The sequence below is a fragment of the Coregonus lavaretus genome, assembly GCF_964263955.1.
Source record: "Coregonus lavaretus genome assembly, chromosome: 34".
NCBI classification, from domain to species: Eukaryota; Metazoa; Chordata; class Actinopteri; order Salmoniformes; family Salmonidae; genus Coregonus; species Coregonus lavaretus.
In genome coordinates this window covers 3,446,750-3,474,136 of record NC_140021.1, presented here as the reverse complement: position 1 = coordinate 3,474,136, position 27,387 = coordinate 3,446,750, and the positions used below count along the sequence as shown (strand labels likewise).

General features: G+C 43.0%; 2 protein-coding genes across 2 annotated transcripts in view; both read right to left on the bottom strand.

The window, feature by feature from the left end:
- Nucleotides 1–18,555, bottom strand: part of LOC311109214 (sialic acid-binding Ig-like lectin 13) — a gene marked incomplete at its 3' end in the record, with an annotated part of 29,540 nt that extends 10,985 nt beyond the window's left edge. The window contains exons 1-7 of the mRNA XM_084152062.1: nt 18,479–18,555; nt 17,757–18,143; nt 17,219–17,524; nt 16,816–17,082; nt 15,736–15,829; nt 15,566–15,623; nt 14,995–15,189 (exon numbers count right to left, since the gene is read on the bottom strand). Of these exons, the coding sequence (XP_084008188.1) occupies nt 14,995–15,189; nt 15,566–15,623; nt 15,736–15,829; nt 16,816–17,082; nt 17,219–17,524; nt 17,757–18,143; nt 18,479–18,527 (1,356 nt within the window). The 5' untranslated portion in view covers nt 18,528–18,555. The remainder of the gene's footprint in view (nt 1–14,994; nt 15,190–15,565; nt 15,624–15,735; nt 15,830–16,815; nt 17,083–17,218; nt 17,525–17,756; nt 18,144–18,478) is intronic.
- Nucleotides 18,556–24,807: 6,252 nt separating this feature from the next.
- On the bottom strand, nt 24,808–26,739 carry LOC311109213 (sialic acid-binding Ig-like lectin 13; the record flags this gene model as incomplete). Its single annotated transcript, XM_084152061.1, has 4 exons — nt 26,361–26,739; nt 25,822–26,127; nt 25,419–25,685; nt 24,808–24,905 (listed from the first exon to the last, which is right to left on the bottom strand). Exons 1-4 carry the CDS (start codon nt 26,704–26,706, stop codon nt 24,808–24,810), a joined length of 1,017 nt encoding a protein of 338 aa, XP_084008187.1. The 5' UTR covers nt 26,707–26,739.
- Nucleotides 26,740–27,387: the final 648 nt, after the last annotated feature.

Genomic DNA, 27,387 nt, shown 5'->3' with positions numbered 1-27,387 from the left:
TGGCCGTTCTGACGTCTCATCGTTTAACCCCTATTTATAAACAATGCAAAAAGAGGGGTGACTCCCTCTTCTGGCCAATCACCAGTCTCCCCTGGGGCATCACCCTCCAAACGCTACATTTGAACTAAGATCATAAAACAACATTCTTTGTTCCTCCAAAACATTTAACAAAGGCATAATCTTCAGATACGATATTACAAAACTCATCACTGTATCCTATATCAACATGTGGGTTGGGCCTCTCTATCTGTGAGGCGAGAGCAACATGCTCTCTTGTTTATTTATAAAGCACTTATTTTAAAACTACCTCCATATATATCATCATTAATTTCCACTAGATATACTAATTTTAAAACCAGATCACAGATGTGGATTACATTAGAGACTTATGTGGTCTCCATAGAGTTGGGTAGGACTGCCTTCAGTTCCTTTGCACCTTATTTATGGAACAAACTGCAGATCCAACTTAAGTTAGACACTCTGGTGTCCCTTGCCCATTTTAAAAATGTTATGGATGTCACACCCTGGCTCTGGGACTCTATTTGTTGAGCCAGGGTGTGTTTATTCTATGTGTTATATGTCTATGTTGGGGGTTCTAGTTTGTTGATTTTCTATGTTTGCCTGAGTGACTCCCAATCAGAGGCAACGAGTGTCAGCTGTTGGCTGGTTGTCTCTGATTGGGAGCCATATTTAACTGTCTGTTTTTCCCTTTGTGTTTGTGGGTTTTTGTTCCGTGTTCGGTCATTGTTACCGTGGACTTCACGAGTCGTTTCTTGTTTTGTTTATTGTTTCTATTATCACTAAAGATAATAAAGTTAACCATGTTCGTTCATCACGCTGCGCCTTGGTCTGTTCAATACGACGAACGTGACAGAAAAACCCACCGTACCAGGACCAAGCAGCGTGTCCAGGAACAGGCAGACTGGACATGGGAGGAAGCGCCGGGAAAGGAGATGGAGAGGCTGGCGATGGCCCAGGTGGGCAAATCGTGGTCCTGGGAGGACATGCTCGCGGGCAAAGGGCAATGGGCAAGGATTAAGGCCCTGGCGAGAGAGGAGCAGCGGCGTCAGCAGTGTCATCGTCGGAAGGACGAGAGGCAACCCAAAAAAAATTTTAGGGGGGGGCACACGGCATGGGCGGCTGGGCAGCAGGAGGCTGCCACAGGGCGATTTGGAGAGGAGGCCACCGGGTTTGGGGGGCCAGAAGGCAGGTTGGCGGAGCCTGGATGGAGAGCGGAACCAACGTCCCGTACTCAGGCATGGCAGCATGGGACGGGGCAGGTTCCGCGGTATGCGGAGCGGCGTACTGTGCCACGAGTGGTCCGGCATAGTCCTGTACGTCCTGTGCGAGCACCCCGCACGTGTCGTGCGAAGGTGGGTATGCAGCCAGGACGGAGTGTGCCGGCTCAACGCTCGTGGTCTCCAATGCCTCTCCGCGGTCCCGGATATCCTGCTCCAGTGTCACGTGCTGTTATGCCAGTACGGGTACACAGCCCTGTACGTCCTGTGCGGATGCCTCACACAGAGTGTGTGAAGGTAGGCATTCAGCCAGGACGGGTTGTGGCCGCTCTTCACTCCAGGTCTCCTATCCGTCTCCACAGCCCGGTTCGGCCTGTCCCTGCTCCACGCACCAAGACTACGGTGTGCGTCGCCAGCCCGGTCCGGCCTGTCCCTGCTCCACGCACCAAGCCTACGGTGCGCGTCGCCAGCCCGGCCCGGCCTGTTCCTGCCACTCGCACCAAGTCTACGGTGCGCGTCGCCAGCCCGGCCCGGCCTGTTCCTGCCACTCGCACCAAGTCTACGGTGCGCGTCGCCAGCCCGGCCCGGCCTGTTCCTGCCACTCGCACCAAGCCAGGGGTGCGAGTCGTCAGCCTGGTCCAGCCCTTTCCTGCCACTCGCACCAAGCCAGGGGTGCGAGTCGTCAGCCTGGTCCAGCCCGTTCCTGCTACTCGCACCAAGCCAGGGGTGCGAGTCGTCAGCCTGGTCCAGCCCGTTCCTGCCACTCGCACCAAGCCAGGGGTGCGAGTCGCCAGCCTGGTCCAGCCCGTTCCTGCTACTTGCACCAAGCCAGGTGTGCGAGTCGTCAGCCTGGTAAGGCCCGTCGCTGCTCCACGCACCAAGCCAGGGGTGCAAGTCGTCAGTCCGGTGAGGCCCGTTCCGGCTCCACGCACCAAGCCAGGGGTGCGCATCGTCAGCCCGGTCCGGCCCGTTGCTGCTCCACGCACCAAGCCAGGGGTGCGAGTCGTCAGTCCGGTGAGGCCCGTTCCGGCTCCACGCACCAAGCCAGGGGTGCGTATCGTCAGCCCGGTCCGGCCCGTTGCTGCTCCACGCACCAAGCCAGGGGTGCGCATCGTCAGCCAGGTCCGGTCCTTTCCTGCCTCACGCACCAAGCCAGGGGTGCGCGTCGTCTGTCCGGCACAACCCGTGCCTGGGTCACCGGTGCCTAACCAGGTACCGGTCAACGGCTCCACTACGGAGCTGAAGCTAACCGCTCCTGCTACGTCCAGTCCAGCTCCAGCCAGCGGGGCCAGACCGGACCAGGGGCGCTATGGGGGGTTTGTTGGAGGGTGGTGGGCAAGGCCAGAGCCAGAACCGCCGCCTAGGAGGTATGCCCACCCAGCCCTCCCCTGTTTTGCTCTTATTGAGGCGCGGTCGCAGTCCGCGCCTTTAGGGGGGGGTACTGTCACACCCTGGCTCTGGGACTCTATTTGTTGAGCCAGGGTGTGTTTATTCTATGTGTTATATGTCTATGTTGGGGGTTCTAGTTTGTTGATTTTCTATGTTTGCCTGAGTGACTCCCAATCAGAGGCAACGAGTGTCAGCTGTTGGCTGGTTGTCTCTGATTGGGAGCCATATTTAACTGTCTGTTTTTCCCTTTGTGTTTGTGGGTTTTTGTTCCGTGTTCGGTCATTGTTACCGTGGACTTCACGAGTCGTTTCTTGTTTTGTTTATTGTTTCTATTATCACTAAAGATAATAAAGTTAACCATGTTCGTTCATCACGCTGCGCATTGGTCTCTCCCTGACGATCGTGACAATGGAGGATCAATATGATGTTGTCTGTGATTGTTTCTGTTGAATTGTGTTTTTCGTTTTGTATGTTTGAAATGTTCTTGTCTGTATGTCTAAAACTGTACATGTCAACATGTTTACACAGGGCACAGCCGTAAAAGAGATCCACGTCTCAGTCTGTTTTTCCCTGTTAAAATAAAGATTAAAAAATATATATATATTGAATGTGCCACTGCTTCTACCTTTAATTGCCAGCTGCACTTCCGTTGACTTCCCACGGCCGTGACTATTTCTTGCTTCACAGTAGTACAGTCCTCCATCACCAACAGTCACATTGAGGGTGTAACTCAGTCCAGATGCTTCCTGTGTTGGTTTACCCCCACTGATCTGGAACCAGGTGAAGTTTGTCACAGGAGGGTTGGCTGTACTGCTGCAGGTCAGATTAACACAGCTGCCCACTAATACTGGACCAGCTGGACTGATAGGCTGAGGTCCTTAGGAGAGACTGAGGGAGAGGGGCTCATTTAGAGTGAGGAAAAAAAGTATTTGATCCCCTGCTGGTTTTGTAAGTTTGCCCACTGACAAAGAAATGATCAGTCTATAATTTTAATGGTAGGTTTATTTGAACAGTGAGAGACAGAATAACAACAAAAAAATTCAGAAAAACGCATGTCAAAAATATTATAAATTGATTTGCATTTTAATGAGAGAAATAAGTATTTGACCCCTCTGCAAAACATGACTTAGTACTTGGTGGCAAAACCTTTGTTGGCAACCACAGAGGTCAGACGTTTCTTGTTGTTGGCCACCAGGTTTGCACACATCTCAGGAGCAGTGGCGGCTCCTGAAAAAATTCTCAGGAGGGGCAATTTTTCTGATGATTTAGGTGACCTACACACATTTTAAAAAAGATATGTCCAGCAACAACATGAAGACAGGGGCAGCATATAAGTCAATACCAGAAGCATTTATTGACTGATCTGGGGAGATGGATTCCAGTTTCTGTGACAGATTATAAATAATCTCTGATGCCTTTGTTATATTAGCTTTTGGTTGAATGTACTGTCGTAGTAAATATATAATGTTATAGCTTGGTCTGACTAAAATCTTGTGCATGACCCATTTTGTGTTCAGTTCTTCCAACTCACGAGTTCTTGCTCTGAGGACACACACACACACACACACACACATCATCACTGATAACACACACACACACACACACACATCATCACTGTTAAACACACACACACACACACACAAAAATCCCCTCTCTTTAGGCTGAACATTTGAAGACAGAGAACCCGACTCAGAGCCAATGCAACAGTGGAGGGGACCTCGCCCAACTCATCAGGACCAATCAGAACTACTAGATTCAATTCAACCTACATCATTTATTGTATAAAATGTCTGCACACAATGTTTTCGGGGCTCTCTTCTCCCTGAGAGTTTGACGAACGAGTCCGTGCACGCGATTCCAGATATCTTTACCTCTGAATAAACTGCCTTTATTATACCATATCCACCCTGTCCAAAGTCTCTACTTGGTCTCAGTTCTCCAGTAAACTTGTGATTATTGTCATAGTAAAAATAATTTGTTATAGATTGGTCTGACTAAAAATGTTCTGTAAGACCCATTTGGAGCCTGTTTTCAATAAATGCTGTGCCAGGTCAGAGAGCAAAAGGTCAGAGAACAAAAGGACAGAGAAAACCTTATCTTATCACCAAATGGCCTAGGAATGTGATAATAGACAACACCCCCACCTCCGGCCATAAACAACAGATACTCCTCAGGAGTTCTCTGGACACAAACAGACATCTCAATGTGGACGCACACTCATTCTCAACTCCCCTCTACTGGTCGGGTGCCAAGGGCAGCCCTGCCGTGCACCAATGGGGCTTCTGCTATGGACAGAGCAGACCCGCCTCCTACGCCTCGGGAACCAATCAAGGGACTAGAAGAAGGACCCCTTTTCTTTATGTTGCATTGTATAAAGTAATGCTAAAAACTCTGTTTTTGATCCCTTCTCAACTGTTCTCCATAAGAGGCAATTGAATGGGTCCATGCATGTAGCTTGAGCAGATACCAGCTATCTCTGTGTTTAATAAACTGCCTTTTTGCTTAAACATATTCCTCTCCGTTTAGCGTCGTTGGTATTGTACTTCCTCTCCTTATGATTACACCAACATTATCAACAGTACACAACGGTAACAAACAATTGGGGGAACTCACGGGGCAGATAGTAAGGTCGCAATGACACAGAAAGCAGTTCAATGTCGGGGTACAGAGTCGCTCTCTTACCAGGATCGCGGTCCGCTCTGACCAGGGTGAAGCCTGTCTCCCAGCTGTATTGGATTCCGCTGCCAGCAGCGTTTTCATTATTTAGTCCGTTCGTAGCGGGTATGTACACGATCAACAAGATCAGTCCAAAACCAACCACTGGAAATCCATGGTTGGCAGAATGTTTGTAAACTAAGTCTACAAATTAAAAACATAAAATAACGCCACACTGCAGGTCACAACAGAGACGCTGCTAGCCGCTATTGTCTTAGTTACGTTCATGGTTACGTCACGTATGACGAAAGCGCGTAAGTGCAAGCACACAGACACCCATAGAGAATGTATTGAAAGCTTTGAAATTTGAAAAAAATAGATTTTACATGACAGGCTATGAGAGACTTCTGGGCGATTTTCAACCTGACTGAAATCGCCCCAAAAACGGGCGGGGCCATTTGAAGCACGACTTTAGCCTGATTTGACATTTAGTGGCTGGCAGATCAGACGTGAACACTGATAACTACTGTTGCCGTGATATAATTGATTAGAAAAAAAATCCCTTCCTTTTCCCGTTTGGCAGTGCGTCGCCCATATCGCCCTATTGAACAGGCCGTCCCTGCTCAGGAGGAACCTTCAGCTCCCTCTACAGATTTTCTATGGGATTAAGGTCTGGAGACTGGCTAGGCCACTCCAGGACCTTAATGTGCTTCTTCTTGAGCCACTCCTTTGTTGCCTTGGCCGTGTGTTTTGGGTCATTGTCATGCTGGAATACCCATCCACAACCCATTTTCAATGCCCTGGCTGAGGGAAGGAGGTTCTCACCCAAGATTTGACGGTACATGGCCCCGTCCATCGTCCCTTTGATGCGGTAAAGTTGTCCTGTCCCCTTAGCAGAAAAACACCCCCAAAGCATAATGTTTCCACCTCCATGTTTGACGGTGGGGATGTTGTTCTTGGGGTCATAGGCAGCATTCCTCCTCCTCCAAACACGGCGAGTTGAGTTGATGCCATAGAGCTCGATTTTGGTCTCATCTTACCACAACACTTTCACCCAGTTCTCCTCTGAATCATTCAGATGTTCATTGGAAAACTTCAGACGGGCATGTATATGTGCTTTCTTGAGCAGGGGGACCTTGCGGGCGCTGCAGGATTTCAGTCCTTCATGGCGTAGTGTGTTACCAATTGTTTTCTTGGTGACTATGGTCCCAGCTGACTTGAGATCATTGACAAGATCCAATGATATGTATTAACACTAGATGACTGACAGGGTCCGCTGTTTGGAAGCCACCGCACACCCATATTTTTACTCCTCTATTGTAAAAAAGATTTTGGAAGTATATTCTATTGCAGACAATGCAAACGTTTGTATTATATTTTTTGACCTGCAATACTTCCTTCAGCAGAGAGACCCTACCCTTGCTCCATCTAATGATTGCATCTTGCAACTCACTGAGCTGGTATTATCCAATAACTGCTTCATCTTTGAGTCAGACTTTTTCCTTTAAATTCGGGGTGTAGTCATGGGTTCCCCCTTTGCCCAACTATGCGACCCTGTATGTGGGACAATTTGAGGAAGCACTCATTTACAAAATAGAGACACACCCCCTACTATCTAGAACATCCTCCTATGGAAGAGATACATAGATGTCTTTGTGCTCTGGGAAGGAAGTCAGCAGGAACTAAATTAATTCTAAACTCTGCTAAACGAGAGCTCTGAATATCTCAAGTTCACCATGCAGTCTGATGAGAGAATAATAATCTACCTGGATTTATGGATCATCAAAGAGAATGATGCATTACATACAGACTTATACACAAAGCCAACAGACTGCAATACCTTGCTACGTGCGGATAGTATGCATCCTCCTCCCCTCAAGAATGGTCTACCATATAGCCAGTTATGCAGGGTTAAACAAATCAGATTTTGACAGCAATGCTAAGAAAATGACAGATAAATTCAAAATGAGAGGCTACAAGGACAAAACTCTTGATGCTGCAATGATGAAAATATCTCAAAAACCAAGAGAGGAATTGCTAAAAACTAAACCAAAGAAGAAAAACAACGCAACAGTGTTTTGCACTAAGTACACCAAGTGTTCAGAGAAAATGAAAGCAATCCTGAAAAAGCACTGGCATATTCTGCAATCAGACAAAAAAAATTGCACACCTCTTCAAGGAACCCCCACGGGTGGTCTGTAAGCGTGGTCGCAATATTGGGGATAGCTTGGTGAGATCTGACCTGCCCCCTGAGCCCACTCAGACACTCCTGACACCCATTCCAAATGGGAACTACAAATGTGGCTCATGCGCACAGTGCAATAGCACTACAAAAACATCCATCTTCAGACACCCACATACAGGTCGGAAACTCCCTGTTAGGGTTATCATCTCTTGCAAGACAAAGGGAGTAATCTATCTCATCACCTGTTCATGTTGGAAAGCCTACGTAGGACAAACGAAAAGACAATTAAAACAACGCATAGCTGAACACCGCAGCTCATTCACGTGTAAGAACACATTGTTGAAGCTAACCATCCCACCTCCTCCCTCAAATTCACAGTCATTTTCTATGAACAAGTCTTATAAATGAATACAGTCTTTCTACAGCTTGTCAGCGTACACCCAATATTTTTCCCCTGTTGATGATGCTTATTATGCATTATGGTTGAACCAAAAGATTACATGTAACAACATTTAATGAAATTGGAAACAATTACATATATGTGTAATTAAATTAAACAATAATGTATGTTGATGCTAATTTATGCTAAAGTTAATGATAACAATAGCCTAATATATTCAATATGCTGTAAACTATTGTCTTTTAACAGTTTCACTCAATTCATTCTATTTAACCTCATAATTATGATACACCCCTCACTATTATCAATGGTTGCACTAATTGCGCTGTTTGTCTACATAACCTAGTTCAAACATTCATGACATTACCCTGAAAAAGGCACAGTAATGTGTTTAGAACTATTCAGACCCTTTACTCAGTACTTTGTTGAAGCACCTTTGGCAGCGATTACAGCATTGAGTTATCTTGGGTATGACGCTACAAGTTTGGCACATCTGTATTTGGGGAGTGTCTCCCATTCTTCTCTGCAGATCCTCTCAAGCTCTGTCATGTTGGATGGGGAGCGTTGCTGCACAGCTATTTTCAGGTCTCTCCAGAGATGTTCAATCGGGTTCAAGTCCGAGCTCTGGCTGGGCCACTAAAGGACATTCAGAGACTTGTTCCGAAGCCACTCCTGCGTTGTCTTGGCTGTGTGCTTAGGATCGTTGTTCTGTTGGAAGGTGAACCTTTGCCCCAGTCTGAGGTCCTGAGCGCTCTTGAGAAGGTTTTAATCAAGGAACTCTCTGTACTTCGCTCTGTTAATCTTTGCCTCAATCCTGACTAGTCTCCCAGTCCCTGCCCCTGAAAAACATCCCCACAGCAATGATGCTGCCACCACTATGCTTCACCGTAGAGATGGTACAAGGTTTCCTCCAGACGTGACGCTTGGCATTCAGGCCAAAGAGTTCAGTCTTGATTTCATCAGACCAGAGACTCTTGTTTCTCATGGTCTGAGAGTCTTTAGTTGCCTATTGGCCAACACCAAGCAGGCTGTCATGTGCCTTTTACTGAGGAGTGGCTTCCGTCTGGCCACTCTACTATAAAGACCTTATTGGTGGAGTGCTGCAGAGATGGTTGTTCTTCTGGAAGTTTCTCCCATCTCCACAGAGGAACTCTAGAGCTCTGTCAGAGTGACCATTGGGTTCTTGGTCACCTCCCTGACCAAGGCCCTTCTCCCCCGATCGCTCAGGTTGGCCGGGCGGCCAGCTCTAGGAAGAGTCTTGGTGGTTCCAAACTTCTTCCATTTAAACTTCTTCCATTTATTTATGTTTTAAATTTTTAATACATTTGCTAAAATTTCTTAAAAACTGTTTCCGCTTTCTCATTATGGGGTATTGTTGTAACGTAACAAAATGTGAAAAAGTCAAAGGGTCTGAATACTTTCCGAAGGCACTGTATGTATAGTGTGAAACTCTATTTGTTTTTGTATCTTCCAGTTTATTCTCCATTAGTCAGCACCTCAGTAATTCTCTCTGGGTGTTACAGCTCATGCTTTTTATATGACCTGAACATTAAAAATAAAAAAATTAACATGTAAAGACATTAAAGTATTTATTTTATAAAGTACTAATTTTACAGTCCCCTCTGCAACAAAATACTTAAATACATGTCATTTTGTCCTTGAAACATATGATTTAAATACTGTAGAATTTCATTAATTCTTATGGAGGATGCATAATATTAATATGATAATAATATTAACTTATTTCAATGTACAGGTGATTTTTCAATTGGTTAGTATGTTGTCAATTAGTGTGATGAATGCTATGGTGCAATGGACCTCTCTCTCCACCAGGAGGCTAAAACACTGGTACACTTTTGTGTACAAAGTATTGATAGGACAACTCTCTTTGTATCTCTGTTCCTTACTGACCAGATCAGTCACTCAATACAGTCTTCGTTCACAGTCGCTGCTGTCCTTGTCTGTTCCTAAGGCTAGAACTGAGATGGGGAAACAATATTTTTCCCATAATGCCCCTTCATCCTGGAACATGCTTCAAAAGATATTTAAAGTTCGGGGAGTTAGTGTCCTTGACTGTTTTTAAGACTCTGATCGACAACACTGTTTGTGATAGCTGCAGTTGTTTCTAATCTTCAATTGTATCTGTAACTTGTGACTCTTTGTCTTTTGTGTGTATTTTGTATTTTTCTGTACTATTTTATTTACACGCTGCTATTTCCCTGTTTTGCCTTCTTGCCAGGTCGCCCTCGCAAAATAGGTTTTTAACCTCAATGGGTCTTACCTGGTTAAATAAAGGTAAAATAAAATAAAATCTCCCTCTCCCCTATCTCCCAAGCGTGAATGGGAATGTGTGTGGTATTTTAACAAATATGTAGCTCAATCTTAAACCAAAATCCATCCAACTTGCCTAGTTACAGTGGGGAAAAAAAGTATTTAGTCAGCCACCAATTGTGCAAGTTCTCCCACTTAAAAAGATGAGAGAGGCCTGTAATTTTCATCATAGGTACACGTCAACTATGACAGACAAATTGAGAAAAGAAAATCCAGAAAATCACATTGTAGGATTTTTTATGAATTTATTTGCAAATTATGGTGGAAAATAAGTATTTGGTCACATACAAACAAGCAAGATTTCTGGCTCTCACAGACCTGTAACTTCTTCTTTAAGAGGCTCCTCTGTCCTCCACTCGTTACCTGTATTAATGGCACCTGTTTGAACTTGTTATCAGTATAAAAGACACCTGTCCACAACCTCAAACAGTCACACTCCAAACTCCACTATGGCCAAGACCAAAGAGCTGTCAAAGGACACCAGAAACAAAATTGTAGACCTGCACCAGGCTGGGAAGACTGAATCTGCAATAGGTAAGCAGCTTGGTTTGAAGAAATCAACTGTGGGAGCAATTATTAGGAAATGGAAGACATACAAGACCACTGATAATCTCCCTCGATCTGGGGCTCCACGCAAGATCTCACCCCGTGGGGTCAAAATGATCACAAGAACGGTGAGCAAAAATCCCAGAACCACACGGGGGGACCTAGTGAATGACCTGCAGAGAGCTGGGACCAAAGTAACAAAGCCTACCATCAGTAACACACTACGCCGCCAGGTACTCAAATCCTGCAGTGCTAGACGTGTCCCCCTGCTTAAGCCAGTATATGTCCAGGCCCGTCTGAAGTTAGCTAGAGTGCATCCAGAAGAGGATTGGGAGAATGTCATATGGTCAGATGAAACCAAAATATAACTTTTTGGTAAAAACTCAACTCGTCGTGTTTGGAGGACAAAGAATGCTGAGTTGCATCCAAAGAACACCATACCTACTGTGAAGCATGGGAGTGAAAACATCATACTTTGGGGCTGTTTTTCTGCAAAGGGACCAGGACGACTGATCCGTGTAAAGGAAAGAATGTATGGGGCCATGTATCGTGAGATTTTGAGTGAAAACCTCCTTCCATCAGCAAGGGCATTGAAGATGAAACGTGGCTGGGTCTTTCAGCATGACAATGATCCCAAACACACCGCCCGGGCAACGAAGGAGTGGCTTCGTAAGAAGCATTTCAAGGTCCTGGAGTCTCCAGATCTCAACCCCATAGAAAATCTTTGGAGGGAGTTGAAAGTCCGTGTTGCCCAGCGACAGCCCCAAAACATCACTGCTCTAGAGGAGATCTGCATGGAGGAATGGGCCAAAATACCAGCAACAGTGTGTGGAAACCTTGTGAAGACATACAGAAAACGTTTGACCTGTGTCATTGCCAACAAAGGGTATATAACAAAGTATTGAGAAACTTTTGTTATTGACCAAATACTTATTTTCCACCATAATTTGCAAATAAATTCATTAAAAATCCTACAATGTGATTTTCTGGATTTTTTTTCCTCATTTTATCTGTCATAGTTGCCGTGTACCTATGATGAAAATGACAGGCCTCTCTCATCTTTTTAAGTGGGAGAACTTGCACAATTGGTGGCTGACTAAATACTTTTTTTCCCCACTGTAAATGTGAGTTCAGTAAATGATACCCGGTTCTCACATTATCTTTCAACACGTAAAATAGACTTTGTCAGAGACAGAGACAGAGTAACTGTAATTGTAGCTGACGGATTATCACACACTCCTCAATTTCTCCTGCACACACTTCCTCTTTCATTGCTTCACTTCTATCTGCCAGGAAGAGCATGGTGGGCTGGGAGCCACAGGAGGGAGCCATCGACCTGCAGGGCCTGGTCAGCAAGGTGGACATGGGCACCCTCTTCAACGGTCATGTCTAGATGGGAAACAGCTTTTGTCAAATTGACGTCAAAAGATGATTACATGTTTTATTTTAGCTAACCATGAACCTTTTCCTTACCTTAATTTAATTATCCAAACTACTATGTTAATTATCCTAACCTGCTAAACAAGTTCTACGATTATTCTACTATTTCAAGTTGTGTACGAGTCATTTAATTGGCGTCACGGCGTGTTTGTGGGAGCCTCTATGAGGTCTGAGGCCACAGCAGCTGCTGAGTACAAAGGTACAGTACCTCATAAACCACATTAAAGAGCTTGTCATATAATTAAATTAGTTATAACATATTTACATTTTAGTAATATAGCAGACGCTCTTATCCAGAGCGACTTACAGTTAGTGAGTGCATACATTTTTCATACTGGCCCCCCCGTGGGAAACGAACCCACAACCCTGGCGTTGCAAGCGCCATGCTCTACCAACTGAGCTACAGGAGGGCCTAATTAAAGTGGATATGAGCTGTCTATAGAGTAGAATAGAACAGTAAAAACATCTCGAAGGTTAATATCACCTGATATGATGGCATACAGTTTTCCCTCATTCCTCTCCAGTGATAATGAATAAAACGATGACCTTTTGAATAAAATGTATTTTTTCTCTCCAGGCAAGGTCATAATGCACGACCCCTTCGTCAAGAGCCCCTTCTTCGGCTACAACTTCGGGGACTACCTGGCCCACTGGCTGAGCATGGAGACCCGCAAGGGCCCCACCCACCTGCCCAAGATCTTCCATGTCAACTGGTTCCGCAAGGACCCCACGTCGGGCTCCTTCCTCTGGCCGGGCTTTGGCGACAACGCCCGCGTTCTGGAGTGGAACTTCAAGCGCTGCAGCCGCGAGAGGGAGGATGAGGCGGCCAGGAAGAGCATGGTGGGCTGGGTGCCACAGGAGGGAGCCATCAACCTGCAGGGACTGGGCAGCAAGGTGGACATGGGTGCCCTCTTTGACCTGCCCAAGCCCTTCTGGGAGAAGGAGACCCAGGAGCTGAGGGCATACTTTACCCAGCAGGTGGGAGCCGACCTCCCCCAACAGGTGGAGGGAGAACTGAAGGCTCTGGAGGACAGGGTCAGGAATTGAGAGGTGGAGGGACCAGATGATTCAGAGAGAGAAGAGAGAAAGTATGGACTATTGGACACTACACTATGCTGATGCTGCAATATGGTGGAAATGGGGATATGGTGGGACTGACATAAAAGGGACTAACAAGCTAATTGCAGTTTGGTGGAAACTGCTTTTCCTATATGTGGGTACATGTAAACCAACGTTTCTAAATTGTAAGAAAATACAATGATATGATGCGACTGCATCACTGACGAATGCAGTTCGGCCGCCACTCTCTGTCAGTGGCTATATGAGTAGATATTAGGTGATATTAGCAGAATCAGTGTTTAGCAGTACCTTACTGACATCTTGCAATAAAGGCATTGGATGTTTTCTAGCTATAGCCCAAAGAATCATCTAATCATGACAAGCTTTAATATCCATATTAATTTCAACATTTTTGCAGAATGTTACGTCAATATCCTTTTATTTGCTCACTAGTCCCTGGGATTACTGAATGACCATTGGCTTGGACCATGTGGAGGAAATACATCTGGTTGGCTCAGGGGGAAAGATTAATTAGCATTTTTTCTCACTTTTATATTAATAAATATGATTATAATCTAATGTTTACACACAAGATATGCAAACTGTTGGACCAATAAAACGGAGATTTAATGGAAATTGAACGTAAAGGTTTTTATTACAGTGCAATTAATAAACATCAAATTCAGCCTCAATTGTGTCTCTTGATCAACACTCAACATAAAAACTGACATAACTCCCCAAAATATGTACATTTAAAATATGTAATGGGAATATTTAAGATGAATAAAGTTCACATTCCCAGTCCTAGATGTAGGAGGAGCTGGAGCAGTTTTGCCTTGATGAATGAGCAAAAATCCCAGTGGCTAGATGTGCCAAGCTTATAGAGACAAACCGCAAGAGACTTGCAGCTGTAATTGCTGCCAAAGGTGGCTCTACAAAGTTTTGACTTTGGGGCGGGGGGAATAGTTACGCACGCTCAAGTTTTCTGTTTTCTTGTCTTATTTTTTGTTTGTTTTTCAAGAAAAATTATTTTGCATCTTCAAAGTGGTAGGCATGTTGTGTAAATCAAATGATACAAACCCCCCAAAAATCAATTTTAATTCCAGGTTGTAAGGCAACAAAATAGGAAAAATGCCAAGTGGGTTGAATACTTTATCAAGCTACTGTAAAGGGCCGGTCTCCAAGAGGCCAGTTAGACATTTTCTCTGCTTCTATGCTGGAAGTTGTCTCCCTGTTGCAACTTGTATTAATCCAGATTGATTTATGATTGACTTTATCTGCGACTGCTCTTTTTTGTTCACCTGGTAATTCCTATTACAGATAATATTGTTATTCTGGTAACTGCACAAAAGATGCAGAGAAACAGTGACTAGTAGATGTTAACACCATTCTGCTGTCATGTTGACTTACTTCACCAACTTCCTGTCTTGTATCAGCCAAATAATTGTGTCATATATCCTCTGTCATCATTGACTTTATATGGCCTTAAACTACATTTGAACTATCAGGTGGCACGGCACTTTTAAACAGTTAAACAATTTTCATACCAGAAAATTCAACAAATATGCAGACAATTGAGGTTCACAAACTTATGAATACGAAATCAAAAATAACAATAGAAAGCAAATTCACAAGACATACTGTATATATACAGTATATCCAAAATACTTAAAATGCACGTTTTTCATTCACTTGTGCATAAAGCCCATCTATGTAGTAAGGTGTGGTTCCTGGGGCCCTCTCCTGGTCACATTGACTTCAGCGTACTCAGTCTCCTGCCCCTGGACCCTGTTCCTGTCCTGTGCTGCAGCTGGGGTCTCTTTGGGCCGTAGTTTGGAGAAGTCTATGTCACCATAGTGGATCTCTTCAGGCTGGTCTTCTGCAGGTTCCTCTGGTTTCTCTCCGGCTGTGGTCTGGTTAACACACACCGTCCCAACCGGGGAGTTCTGTGGAGAGAACACAGAGAGAGGAACAGGTGTAAAGTTCTAAGCTCAGTCATTTGTAAAACTCTAAAGTCAGCAGGTTACACAACACATACTGAAGGGATGTCAATGACAATGTCAATTAAACTGACAGAAGAAAATAATTACATTTTGACAACAAATGAGCTCCGATCTAAAGGATACTGTCAAAGTCCAACAGCTATTCTGTTATCATTCAATGTTCTCACAAGACGTAGCATTGCTATCAGTGTGGTCATCTCCCCGTGAACTTCCTCTAAAATGATGTTAACCTCATGGCTTTGGATAGTTTCAGCATTAATTCAGTACTTCCTTAGATACACTTTGTAGATGTGTTTTGAAAGTTGAGCCTTATACCCACCTTTCCCTGTGGATTGTCCGTCCTTTCAAGTCCATCGGGGAGCCTAGAGTTTCTCCTCCTGGAAGACATTTAGAAAGGTATTCTGAATCCACTGAGAGGGTTTTCATATGCAAAAGGGTAAACACAACATAAATAAATAGTTTTGAATTGATGCCAGGAATAGTTTTTACCATCCAAAAAGACAGACCAGGCTGATAAGCAGAAAGACCCCCAGAGTTCCTGCTGCAATCCCAAACACCATTGGGTTAACAGGCTCTTCTTGCCCTGAAAATACAGCACATATTATGGTCATTTCTAACTAAAAGATCACTAAAGTACACGACATGAACAAAAGTATGTGGACACCTGCTCGTCAAACATCTCATTCCAAAATCATGGGCATTAATATGGAGTTGGTCCCCCCTTTGCTGTTATAACAGCCTCCACTGTAGCATTAAGATTTTACTTCACTAGAACTAAGGGTTCTAGCCCGAACCCTGAAAATCAGCTCCAGACCATTATTCCTCCTCCACCAAACTTTACAGTTGGACCTATGCATTGGGGAAGGTAGCGTTCTCCTGGCATCCGTCAAACCCAGATTTGTCCGTCGGACTGCCAGATGGTGAAGCAGGATTCATTACTCCAGAGAACATGTTTCCTACTCTCCAGAGTCCAATGGCGTGAGCCTTACACCACTCCAGACGATTCTTGGCATTGCGCTTGTTGATCTTAGGCTTGTGTGCGGCTGCTCGGCCATGGAAACCCATTTCATGAAGCTCCCCACAAATAGTTCTAGTGCTGACGTTGCTTCCAGAGGCAGTTTGGAACTCGGTAGTGAATGTTGCAACTGAGGTCAGATGATATTTACGAACTATGTGCTTCAGCACTCAGCTGTCCCGTTTTCTGAGCTTGTGTGGCTTACAGCTTCGCGGCTGAGATGTTGTTGCTCCTAGAAGATTCCACTTCACAATAACAGCACTTACAGTGGACCGGGTTAGCCCTGGCAGGGCAGAAATTTGACGAACTGACTTGTTGGAAAGGTGGAATCCTATGACAGTGCCTCGTTGAAAGTCACTGAGCTCTTGAGTAAGGCCATTCTACTACCAGTGTTTGAGTATGGAGATTGCATGGCTGTGTGCTCGATTTTATACACCTGTCAGCAACGGGTGTGGCTGAAATAACCAAATCTACTAATTTGAAGGGGTGTCCACATACTCTTGTATATATAGTTTATATCTAATCTAAGATTGTGCCCAATGTGCCCGTTTTACCTTTAATAGCCAGCTTCTCTTCCTCTGACTTCCCACGGCCGTTACTATTTCTTGCTTCACAGTAGTACAGTCCTCCATCACCAACAGTCACATTGAGGGTGTAACTCTGTCCAGATGCTACCTGTGTTGGTTTACCCCCACTGATCTGGAACCAGGTGAAGTTTGTCACAGGAGGGTTGGCTGTACTGCTGCAGGTCAGATTAACAAAGCTGCCCACTAATACTGGATCAGCTGGACTGATGGAGGCCGAGGTGTCCTTAGGAGAGACTGAGGGAGAGGGGTTCATTTAGAATGTAAATGGATGTGGTATATTGAATAATCTACTTAAAACCACTCTATGACAATCATCAGTGAAAACATGATAGAATGATCTATTCTACAGGAAACTGGGACTAAATCTTACATGAAACGTTAAGCATCATGGTATGTTCAGCTGTCTTGTTGCTAGTCCCTACTGGGTAGACTGCAGTACAAGTGATGTTCTTCTCATGATGAAGGTATGACGGAGTGAAGGTCACCGTGGAGAGAACTGATTTGGTTTGGTCTGGATTCTCCTGCAGTTGGTTCTCAGGTGTGAACTGTGTTGGGAGAGTCCATGTCAGCTCAGGGGGGTGTTCGGGACAGGGAGCGACAGCAGAGCAGTTCAAACTGACAGCGGCCCCTTCCTTAACCTCACCTGAGACAGTAATGATGGGACTGGGAGGCAAATCTGTAATACATTAAAAATAAATATATTTTACTCTGACAGTCACACTGCCTACTTGGTCTTATTCTACTCATATCATTTTAGAAAAGTTTATAAAAGTTAAATAGTCTCTGTCTTCTTACCCCTGACATCTATATTACTAATAGCTAAACTGTCCACTTGTTCTACTCTTATCTTTGATGCAAGGAATCTAAACTGGATGAAATAGTTGGTAAACAGTTAAATAGTCTCTTACCCCTGACAGTTATATTAACAGACTTTTCTGGGTCTGTTGCACGGTATGGTTGACTTTCAATCCTGAAGAAGTATTTATCAGAGTAACTGGTGGTTACATTGAAGAAGACTGTGGTGCAGTTCTTCTGGGACATGTTTCCAGTTATGTTCCCTTGATATCTGTTAACCGTCTTACTACTGTGAAATATCACATTGTCCTGACCTTCACCAAATTTTGTTGATCCTTTCAACCACACTCCAGACGTAAGTATTGTGCTGTTAAATTTATAGTAATTTTGGTCAGGAATATAAAATGCACATGGGATTTGCACACAGGAGCCAGTCAGTACATCCAGTCTATCTGGCATTGTGGTGATCAAATCTCGTTGGCCAAAACAGGCCAAAACACCTGCAACATAAAGGACAACATCAGGGAGGTTCTGTGATCTTTTCAGTACAGTCACTCTCTCCCAATATTCTGCCACTGCATCAAAACATATGAACTCATTTCAATGTACAGGTGATTCCTGATGTCGTGACTCCATGCCCTAAACTGGATTATGGACATATCTGGAGCAAAGAATGTTTGAATCCAGAATATTAAACTGTACTTATCAGGAGTCAACTGTACACTTTTCTACACATTGAGACAGATGGGAATATAGCTCATACCATGAAATATCATCACTTGTGCCTATTCCTCTGTCTGATTCATAACTAGTTGTTGCTGTATGGAAGACTCACCTGACACAAAGAGGCCAATGAGAAAAAACATGTTCTCAGGACAAGCCATGTGAGAACTCACACACTACTGATCACCTGAAACAGGTCAAACACACACTTACTGGTAGAATATCTTAACTCACACAACACATTGCATTGAACAATCCCCATATCAAATACACTATATACACATAAGTATGTGGACACCTCAACAAATGAGTGGATTTGGCTATAAATTGAGCACACAACCATGCAATCTCCATAGACAAACGTTGGCAGTAGAATGGCAATGCTGAAGAGCTCAGTGTCTTTCAACGTGGCACCGTCATAGGTCCAATTTCTGCCCTGCTAGAGCTGCCCCGGTCAACTGTAAGTGTTGTTATTGTGAAGTGGAAATGTCTAGGAGCAACAACGGCTGAGCCGCGAAGTGGTAGGCCACACAAGCTCACAGAATAGGACCGCCGAGTGCTGAAGTGGGTAGCTCGTAAAAATCGTCTGTCCTCGGTTGCAACACTCACTAACGAGTTCCAAACTGCCTCTGGAAGCAACGTCAGCACAAGAACTGTTCGTCGGGAACTTCATGAAATTAGTTTTCATGGCGGAGCAGCCGCCCACAAGCCTAAGATCTCCATGCGCAATGCCAAGAATCATCTGGAGTGGTCTGAAGCTCGTCGCCGTTGGACTCTGGAGCAGTGGAAACGCGTTCTCTGGAGTGATGAATCACGATTCACCATCTGGCAGTCTGACGGTTGAATCTGGGTTTGACGGATGCCAGGAGAACGCTACCTGACCAAATGCCTAGTGCCAACTGTAAAGTTTGGTGGAGGAGTAATAAAGGTCTGGGGCTGTTTTTCATGGTTCGGGCTAGGTCCCTTAGTTCCAGTGAACAGAAATCTTAAAGCTACAGCATACAATGACGACTCTGTTCTTCCAACTTTGTGGCAACAGTTTGGGAAAGGCCCTTTCCTTTTTCAGCATGACAATGCCCCCGTGCACAAAGCGAGGTCCATACAGAAATGGTTTGTTGAGATCGGTGTGGAAGAACTTGACTGACCTGCACAAAGCCCTGACCTCAAACCCATTGAAACCCTTTGGGATGAATTGGAACGCCGACTGCGAGCCAGGCCTAATTGCCCAACATCAATGCCCGACATCACTAATGATGTTGTTGCTGAATGGAAGCAAGTCCCCGCAACAATGTTCCAACATCTACTGGAAAGCCTTCCCAGAAGAGTGGAGGTTGTTATAACAGCAAAGGGGGGACCAACTCCATATTAATGCCCATGATTTTGGAATGAGATGTTTGATGAGCAGGTGTCCACATACTTTTGGTAATGTTGTGTATGTCTTTCAGTTGTGAAGCTAAAACATGAACGGATAACAGTACTTTGAACATATTGAATCTCATTACTTGTAATTCATTTCCTAAATTTAATCTGAACATTAAAATGTAAAGATAAGATAGTGAAGAAGTCGACACTTGCCTTCCAATGATGTAAACGGTCCACAGGAGAGACTATCACACACCCATAGTGTGGTCTGACAAGATAAAGTGCTGAAATTTATGTGACACATCTCACATCTTATCAGTGACGTACTTCCTAATAAGTGTATGAGAAATTATTTTAAAAGAATACTACAGTATTTGTATAACAGGATGCTTGAATAGTCTATGTACTGGGTGTCCTTATCAGCTGTGAAAACACTGTATGCATAAATAAGTGCTAAGAACATTTTCAGTTTCTAATGAACCTTCTGCTATGCTAATGAACCCTCTGTTTCTGTCACTTGAGACATTGCAGAGGTGGCCTTAATCATGTTCCACCAGTTTCAAATGAAATGGTTCTAAAGACAAATTATGTTTTATCCACTGATTCAACAGCTTTATATGGCCTATACATTTAATTAAATGTGACTTAATGGGGGTAGAAGAACACCTCAACAGCATTTTGTAACAGGCCCCCAAATTGCTAAGTCCTCCCCTGAAACATCAATAAATATAATAAAGGAAACTTTAGGTAATATAACCATCTCCCTCTCCCCTGTCTCCCAGGCTTCAATGGGAATGTATGTGGGATTAAAAATATATAGTTATATCATGAACCAAAATCAACTATTAATTTCTTTAAGACCAAAAAAAAGTTACATTTGAGTTCGATAAAAAACATATGGTTCTCACATAATTTTTTTACATGAAAAACAGACTTGGTATGTAACAGAGTAACTATAATTGTATCTGACTGATTCTCACACCACTCAACTTCTACTGCACTAACTTCCTGTTTTTCTTGCTTCACTTCCTCTTTGAGGTCTATTTCCCCCCAGGAGTTTACTTACTACATTTAAACCCATTTTGCAATGGTGCAGAGAGAAAAATGTAGAGTTTTATAATGCTATTCCACACATTTTGTCCTGAAGCTGATCAGAAATGTTGCTGTTTTTAAGCAAATGTCCTGATATTCAACACATTTTGCTATCATATGCTATCTGGGGCCGTTCGGTAATCGGGCCCTACTTCCAAAATGACTTCTTATTGAAATTTCATGAAAAGAGCATGGCCGTGGTGCCACAGGAAGGAGCCAGCGACCTGCAGGGCCTGGGCGGCAAGGTGTACATGGGCACCCTCTTCGACGATGATGTGTAGATGGGATACAGCTTTTGTCAAATGAATGTCAAAAGTTGAATTTTTTTAGCATTTCAGCTAACCCTAACCCTTTTCTTTACATCAATCTAATTTTCCTAACCTGCTACGTTAATTATCCGAACGTGCTGCATAAATTGCTTTAAACCTGCTAGGAAAAGTCATATTTGTCAAAAGCTGTATCCCTTCTAGAAAAAAAAAACCTCTTCGACCTACCCAAGGCCTTCTGGGAGAAGGAGACCCAGGAGCCGAGGGTGTACTTTACCCAGCAGTTGAGAGCCGACCTCCCCCAACAGGTGGAGGGAGAGCTGAAGGCTCTGGAGGACAGGGTCAGGAATTGAGAGGTGGAGGGACCAGATGATTCAGAGAGAGAAGAGAGAAAGTATGGACTATTGGACACTACACTATGCTGATGCTGCAATATGGTGGGGATGGGGATATGGTGCGACTGACAGAAAAGGGACTAACAAGCTCATTTCAGTTTGGTGGAAACTGCTTTGCCTATATGTGGGTAAAATGTATGAAATGACAATGAAACGACTTGTCTGCATGCAGTTCAGGCAACCACTCACTGTCAATGGATATATGAGTAGGTATTAGGTGATAGATCAGAACCAACGTTTAGCAGTATCTTACTGCGCTTTTCATGACATAGACTGACAAGGTGAATCCAGGTTAAATCTATGATGCCTTATTGATGTCACTTGTTAAATCCACTTCAATCAGTGTAGATGAAGAGACAAGTTCAAGAAGGATTTTTAATCCTTGAGACAATTGAGACATGGATTGTGTATGTGTGCCATTTATAGGGTGATTGGGCAAGACAAACATGTTTAAGTGCCTTTGAATGACGTGTGGTAGTAGGTGCAAGGTGCACCGGTTTGTGTCAAGAACTGCAACACTGCTGGGTTTTTTCACACTAAACAGTTTCCTGTGTGTATCAACAATGATCCTCCATCTAAAGGACATCCAGCCAACTTGACACGACTGTGGGAAGCATTGGAGTCAACATGGGCCAGCATCTCTGTGGAACGCTTTCGACACCTTGTTGAGTCCATGCCCCGATGAATTGAGGCTGTTCTGAAGGCAAAAGGGGGTGCAACTCAATATTAGGAAGGTGTTCCTAATTTTTGGTATACTCAGTGCCTTCAGAAAGTATTCATACCCCTTGACTTATTCCACATTTTGTTGTGTTAATGCCTGAATAAAACATTGAGTAAATGGATTGGTTTTCTCACCCATTTACACACAATTCCCCATAATAACAAAGTGAAAATATGTTTTTAGAAATGTTTGGAGATTTATTGAAAATGAAATACAGAAATATCTAATTTACATAAGTATTCACACCCCTGAGTCAATGCATGTTAGAATCACTTTTTGCAGCGATTACAGCTGTGAGTTTTTCTGGGTAAGTCTCTAAGAGCTTTGCACACATGGATTGTACAATGTTGTCTTAGTAATTAACTCTGGTGTATATTTGGCCCTGTGTTTTAGGTTATTGTCCTGCTGAAAAGTGAATTTGTCTCCCAGTGTCTTTTGAAAAGCAGACTGAACCAGGTTTTCCTCTAGCGTTTTGCCTCTGCTTAGCTCTATTCCATTTATTTTATCCTAAAAAACTTGATGACAAGCATAAACATAACATGGTGCAGCCATCACCATGCTTGAAAATATGAATAGTGGTATTCAGTGATGTGTTGTGTTGGATTTGCCCCAAACATAACACTTTGTATTCAGGACATATAGTTAATCTGTAGCTCAGCTGGTAGAGCACGGCGCTTGTAACGCCAAGGTAGTGGGTTCGATCCCCGGGACCACCCATACACAAAAATGTATGCACGCATGACTGTAAGTCGCTTTGGATAAAAGCGTCTGCTAAATGGCATATTATTATATTATATTATTATTAATTTCTTAGCAAAACGTTTTGCAGTTTTACTTCAGTGCCTTATTGCAAACAGAATGAATGTTTTGGAATATGTTGATTCTGTAAATGTTTCCTTCTTTTCACTCTGTCATTTAGGTTAGTATTGTGGAGTAACAACAACGTTGTTGATCCATCCTCAGCCATTAAACTTTGTAACTGTTTTAAAGTCACCAATGGCCTGATGGTGAAATCAGTGGAGGCTGCTGAGGGGAGGACGGCTCATAATAATGGCTGGAACGGACCAAAGGGAATGGCATGAAACACATTACCATGAGCGAAACTGAGTTAGGAATGAAGCCTGTATCTTTTTAGTGACTGGGTGTATTGATAAACCATCCAAAGTGTAATTAATAACTTCACCATGCTCAAAGGGATACACCCATCTTCCAATAGGTGCCCTTCTTTGTGAGGCATTGGAAAAGCGCCCTGGTCTTCGTGGTTGAATCTGTTTGAAATTCGCTGCTCGACTGATGGACATTACAGATAATTGTATGCGTGGGGTACAGAGATGAGGTAGTCATTCAAAAATCATGTTAAACACTAGTATTGCACACAGAGTGAATCAATGCAACTTACGTGACTTGTTATGCAAATCTTACTCCTGAACTTATTTAGGCTTGCCTTAAGAAAGGGGTTGAATACATATTGACTCGAGAAAGTTCCGCTTTTCATTTTGTATTTTTTTTATGTCTAAAAACATTATTCCACATTATGGGGTATAGTGTGTAGGCCAGTGACACAACATCTCAATGTATTCCATTTTAATGAGATATGTAAAATGTTGGACCAATAAGACCAAAATATTTCATGGGAATTTAATGTAAAGGTTTTTATTACAGTGCAATTAATAAACAACCTTAAATTCAGTCCCAATTGTTTCTCTGGTTTAACACTCAACATAAAAACTGACACAATAACTTCTAAATAGATATAAAGTTAAAATAGATAATATTATTATTCTGGTAACTGCACAAAAGATGCAGAGAAACAGTGACTAGTAGATGTTAACACCATTCTGCCGTCATGTAGACATACTTCACCAACTTCCTGTCTTGTATCAGACCACTGTCTCTCCAACTAACTGTGTCTTCTCTCCTCAGTCATCATTGACTTTATATGGTCTTAAACTGCCTTCAGTAAGATAGTTGAACTCAGCAGTTCCTCTATACTGGAACCCATTAAACGGATGCTCTGTGAACGCAACACTCAAAATGAATTGGCTCAAAATAAATTATACAAAATGCATATAATCAAAGAGCACACAAATATAAAAGTAACTAAAGTACCAATAGAAAACTGATACATAATGACATTAATCTACATAAACATTTAATACCTATTGGCAAAATACTTAAAATGCACCTCTTTTATTCACTTGTACATAAAGCCCATCTAGGTAGTTAAGTGGTGGTTCCTGGTCCCCTCTCCCGACGTGGCCTGGTTAGAGAACACCGTCCCAACCGGGGAGTTCTGAGGAGAGAACACAGAGAAAGGAACAGGTGTCAGGACAGACACTTCAGAAGAAGAATGACTTCATAGTTACAGTTGGTTATACAACACAGTATTAATTCAATTCTTCCTTAAATGCACATTCTAGATGGGTTTTAAAAGATGACTCTAACATTCCCACCTGTCCCTATGATCTGTCTGTTGTTTCAAACCCATTGGAGAGTCTAGATGTTCTCCTCCTCCTGGAAGACAAGAATAAATCATTTAGGTTTTCATATACAAAAGCACAAACAGCATGATAAATATGTTTGCAATGAGGCTGGGAATAGCTTCTTACCATGCAAAGAACACGATCAGGCTGAAAAGGAAAAGCAACACCAAGATTTTTCCTATAATCTCATAAACCTTTGGGTTAACAGCCTCCCCTTGCTCTGTAAATAAAGCACATATTGTATGGTCATCTGTTCCAAAAAGAGGAAACATTTTGCACATTGTCTAATATTACAAATTACACGTGTACTGTAGATGTACAGATGTAAGATCTTAATTTGACCAGTATTGTTGCAGCAAAATAATCCTGCAGCAAAAGGATTTGAACGTTTAGTCCATATTGTTGTTCCATTGGTGGTTAGGCTATTAGCTGGCCAAAATAAGGCTACATGAAAAGTGCAATACTATTAATACAACCATGTTTTGGTGCAGGTGTTCTGTGAATTTATGTAAATCACAAAGCTTATCTGCATTTCCCGCGGTGCAAGAAACTTCTCAGCAACAAAATAGTAATCAATTTAAGTTCCTACAACTGTATCATGCCTAGATACATATAGCAGGCATACTTTATCTGGTCTGTTCCACAAAAACAAGTATATCTCTTCTACATTATATCTATCTATCTCTATATTGTTCTTAATGTTGTGTCATATTGAATGTGCCACTGCTTCTACCTTTAATAGCCAGCTTCACTTCCTCTGACTTCCCACAGCCTTGACTATTTCTTGCTTCACAGTAGTACAGTCCTCCATCACCAACAGTCACAATGAGGGTGTAACTCTGTCCAGATGCTACCTGTGTTGGTTTACCCCCACTGATCTGGAACCAGGTGAAGTTTGTCACAGGAGGGTTGGCTGTACTGCTGCAGATCAGATTAACACAGCTGCCCACTAATACTGGACCAGCTGGACTGATGGAGGCTGAGGTGTTCTTAGGAGAGACTAAGGGAGAAGGGTTCATTTAGAATGTATCTGGATGTGGTATATTGAATAATCTAATAAAAACCACTCTATGACAATCATCAGTGAAAACATGATAGAATTATCTATTCTACAGGAAACTGTGACTAAATCTTACATGAAACGTTAAGCATCATGGTATGTTCAGCTGTCTTGTTGCTTGTCCCTACTGGGTAGACTGCAGTACAAGTGATGTACTTATCATGATGAAGGTATGACGGAGTGAAGGTCACCGTGGAGAGAACTGATTTGGTTTGGTCTGGATTCTCCTGCAGTTGGTTCTCAGGTGTGAAATGTGTTGGGAGAGTCCATATCAACTCAGGGGGGTGTTCGGGACAGGGAGCGACAGCAGAGCAGTTCAAACTGACAGGGGTCCCTTCCTTCATCTCACCTGAGACAGTAATGGTGGGGCTGGGAGGCAAATCTGTAATACATTAAAAATAAATATATTTTACTCTGACAGACACACTGTCTACTTGGTCTTATTCTACTCATTTCATTTTAGAAAAGTTTATAAAAGTTAAATAGTCTCTGTCTTCTTACCCCTGACATCTATATTACTAATAGCTAAACTGTTTCACTTGTTCTACTCTTATCTTTGATGCAAGGAATCTAAAATGGATAAAATAGTTGGTAAACAGTTAAATTGTCTCTTACCCCTGACATCTATATTAACAGGCTTTTCAGGGTCTGTTGCACGGTATGGTTGACTTTCAATCCTGAAGAAGTATTTATCAGAGTAACTGGTGGTTACATTGAAGAAGACTGTGGTGCAGTTCTTCTGGGACATGTTTCCAGTTATCTTCCCTTGATAGCTGTTGACCATCTCACTACTGTTAAATATCACATTGTCCTGACCTTCAGCAAACAGTGGGGATTTTTTAAACCACACTCCAGAGGTAAGTATTGTGCTGTTAAATTTATAGTAATTTTGGTCAGGAATATAAAATGCACATGGGATTTGCACACAGGAGCCAGTCAGTACATCCAGTCTATCTGGCATTGTGGTGATCAAATCTCGTTGGCCAAAACAGGCCAAAACACCTGCAACATAAAGGACAACATCAGGGAGGTTCTGTGATCTTTTCAGTACAGTCACTCTCTCCCAATATTCTGCCACTGCATCAAAACATATGAACTCATTTCAATGTACAGGTGATTCCTGATGTCGTGACTCCATGCCCTAAACTGGATTATGGACATATCTGGAGCAAAGAATGTTTGAATCCAAAATATTAAACTGTACTTATCAGGAGTCAACTGTACACTTTTCTACACATTGAGCCAGATGGGAATATAGCTCATACCATGAAATATCATCACTTGTGCTTATTCCTCTGTCTGATTCATAACTAGTTGTTGCTGTGTGGAAGACTCACCTGACATAAAGAGGCCAATGAGAAAAAACATGTTCTCAGGACAAGCCATGTGAGAACTCACACACTACTGATCACCTGAAACAGGACAAACATACACTTACTGGTAGAATAGCTTAACTCACACAACACATTGCATTGAACAATCCCCATATCAAATTCAGTATGTCTTTCAGTTGTGAAGCTAATACATGAACGAATTGCAGTACTTTGAACATAATAAATCTAATTTCTTGTAAATAATTTCCTTTAATTTATTTTGAACATTCAAATTAACAGAAGATATAGTGAAGAAGTCGATACTTACC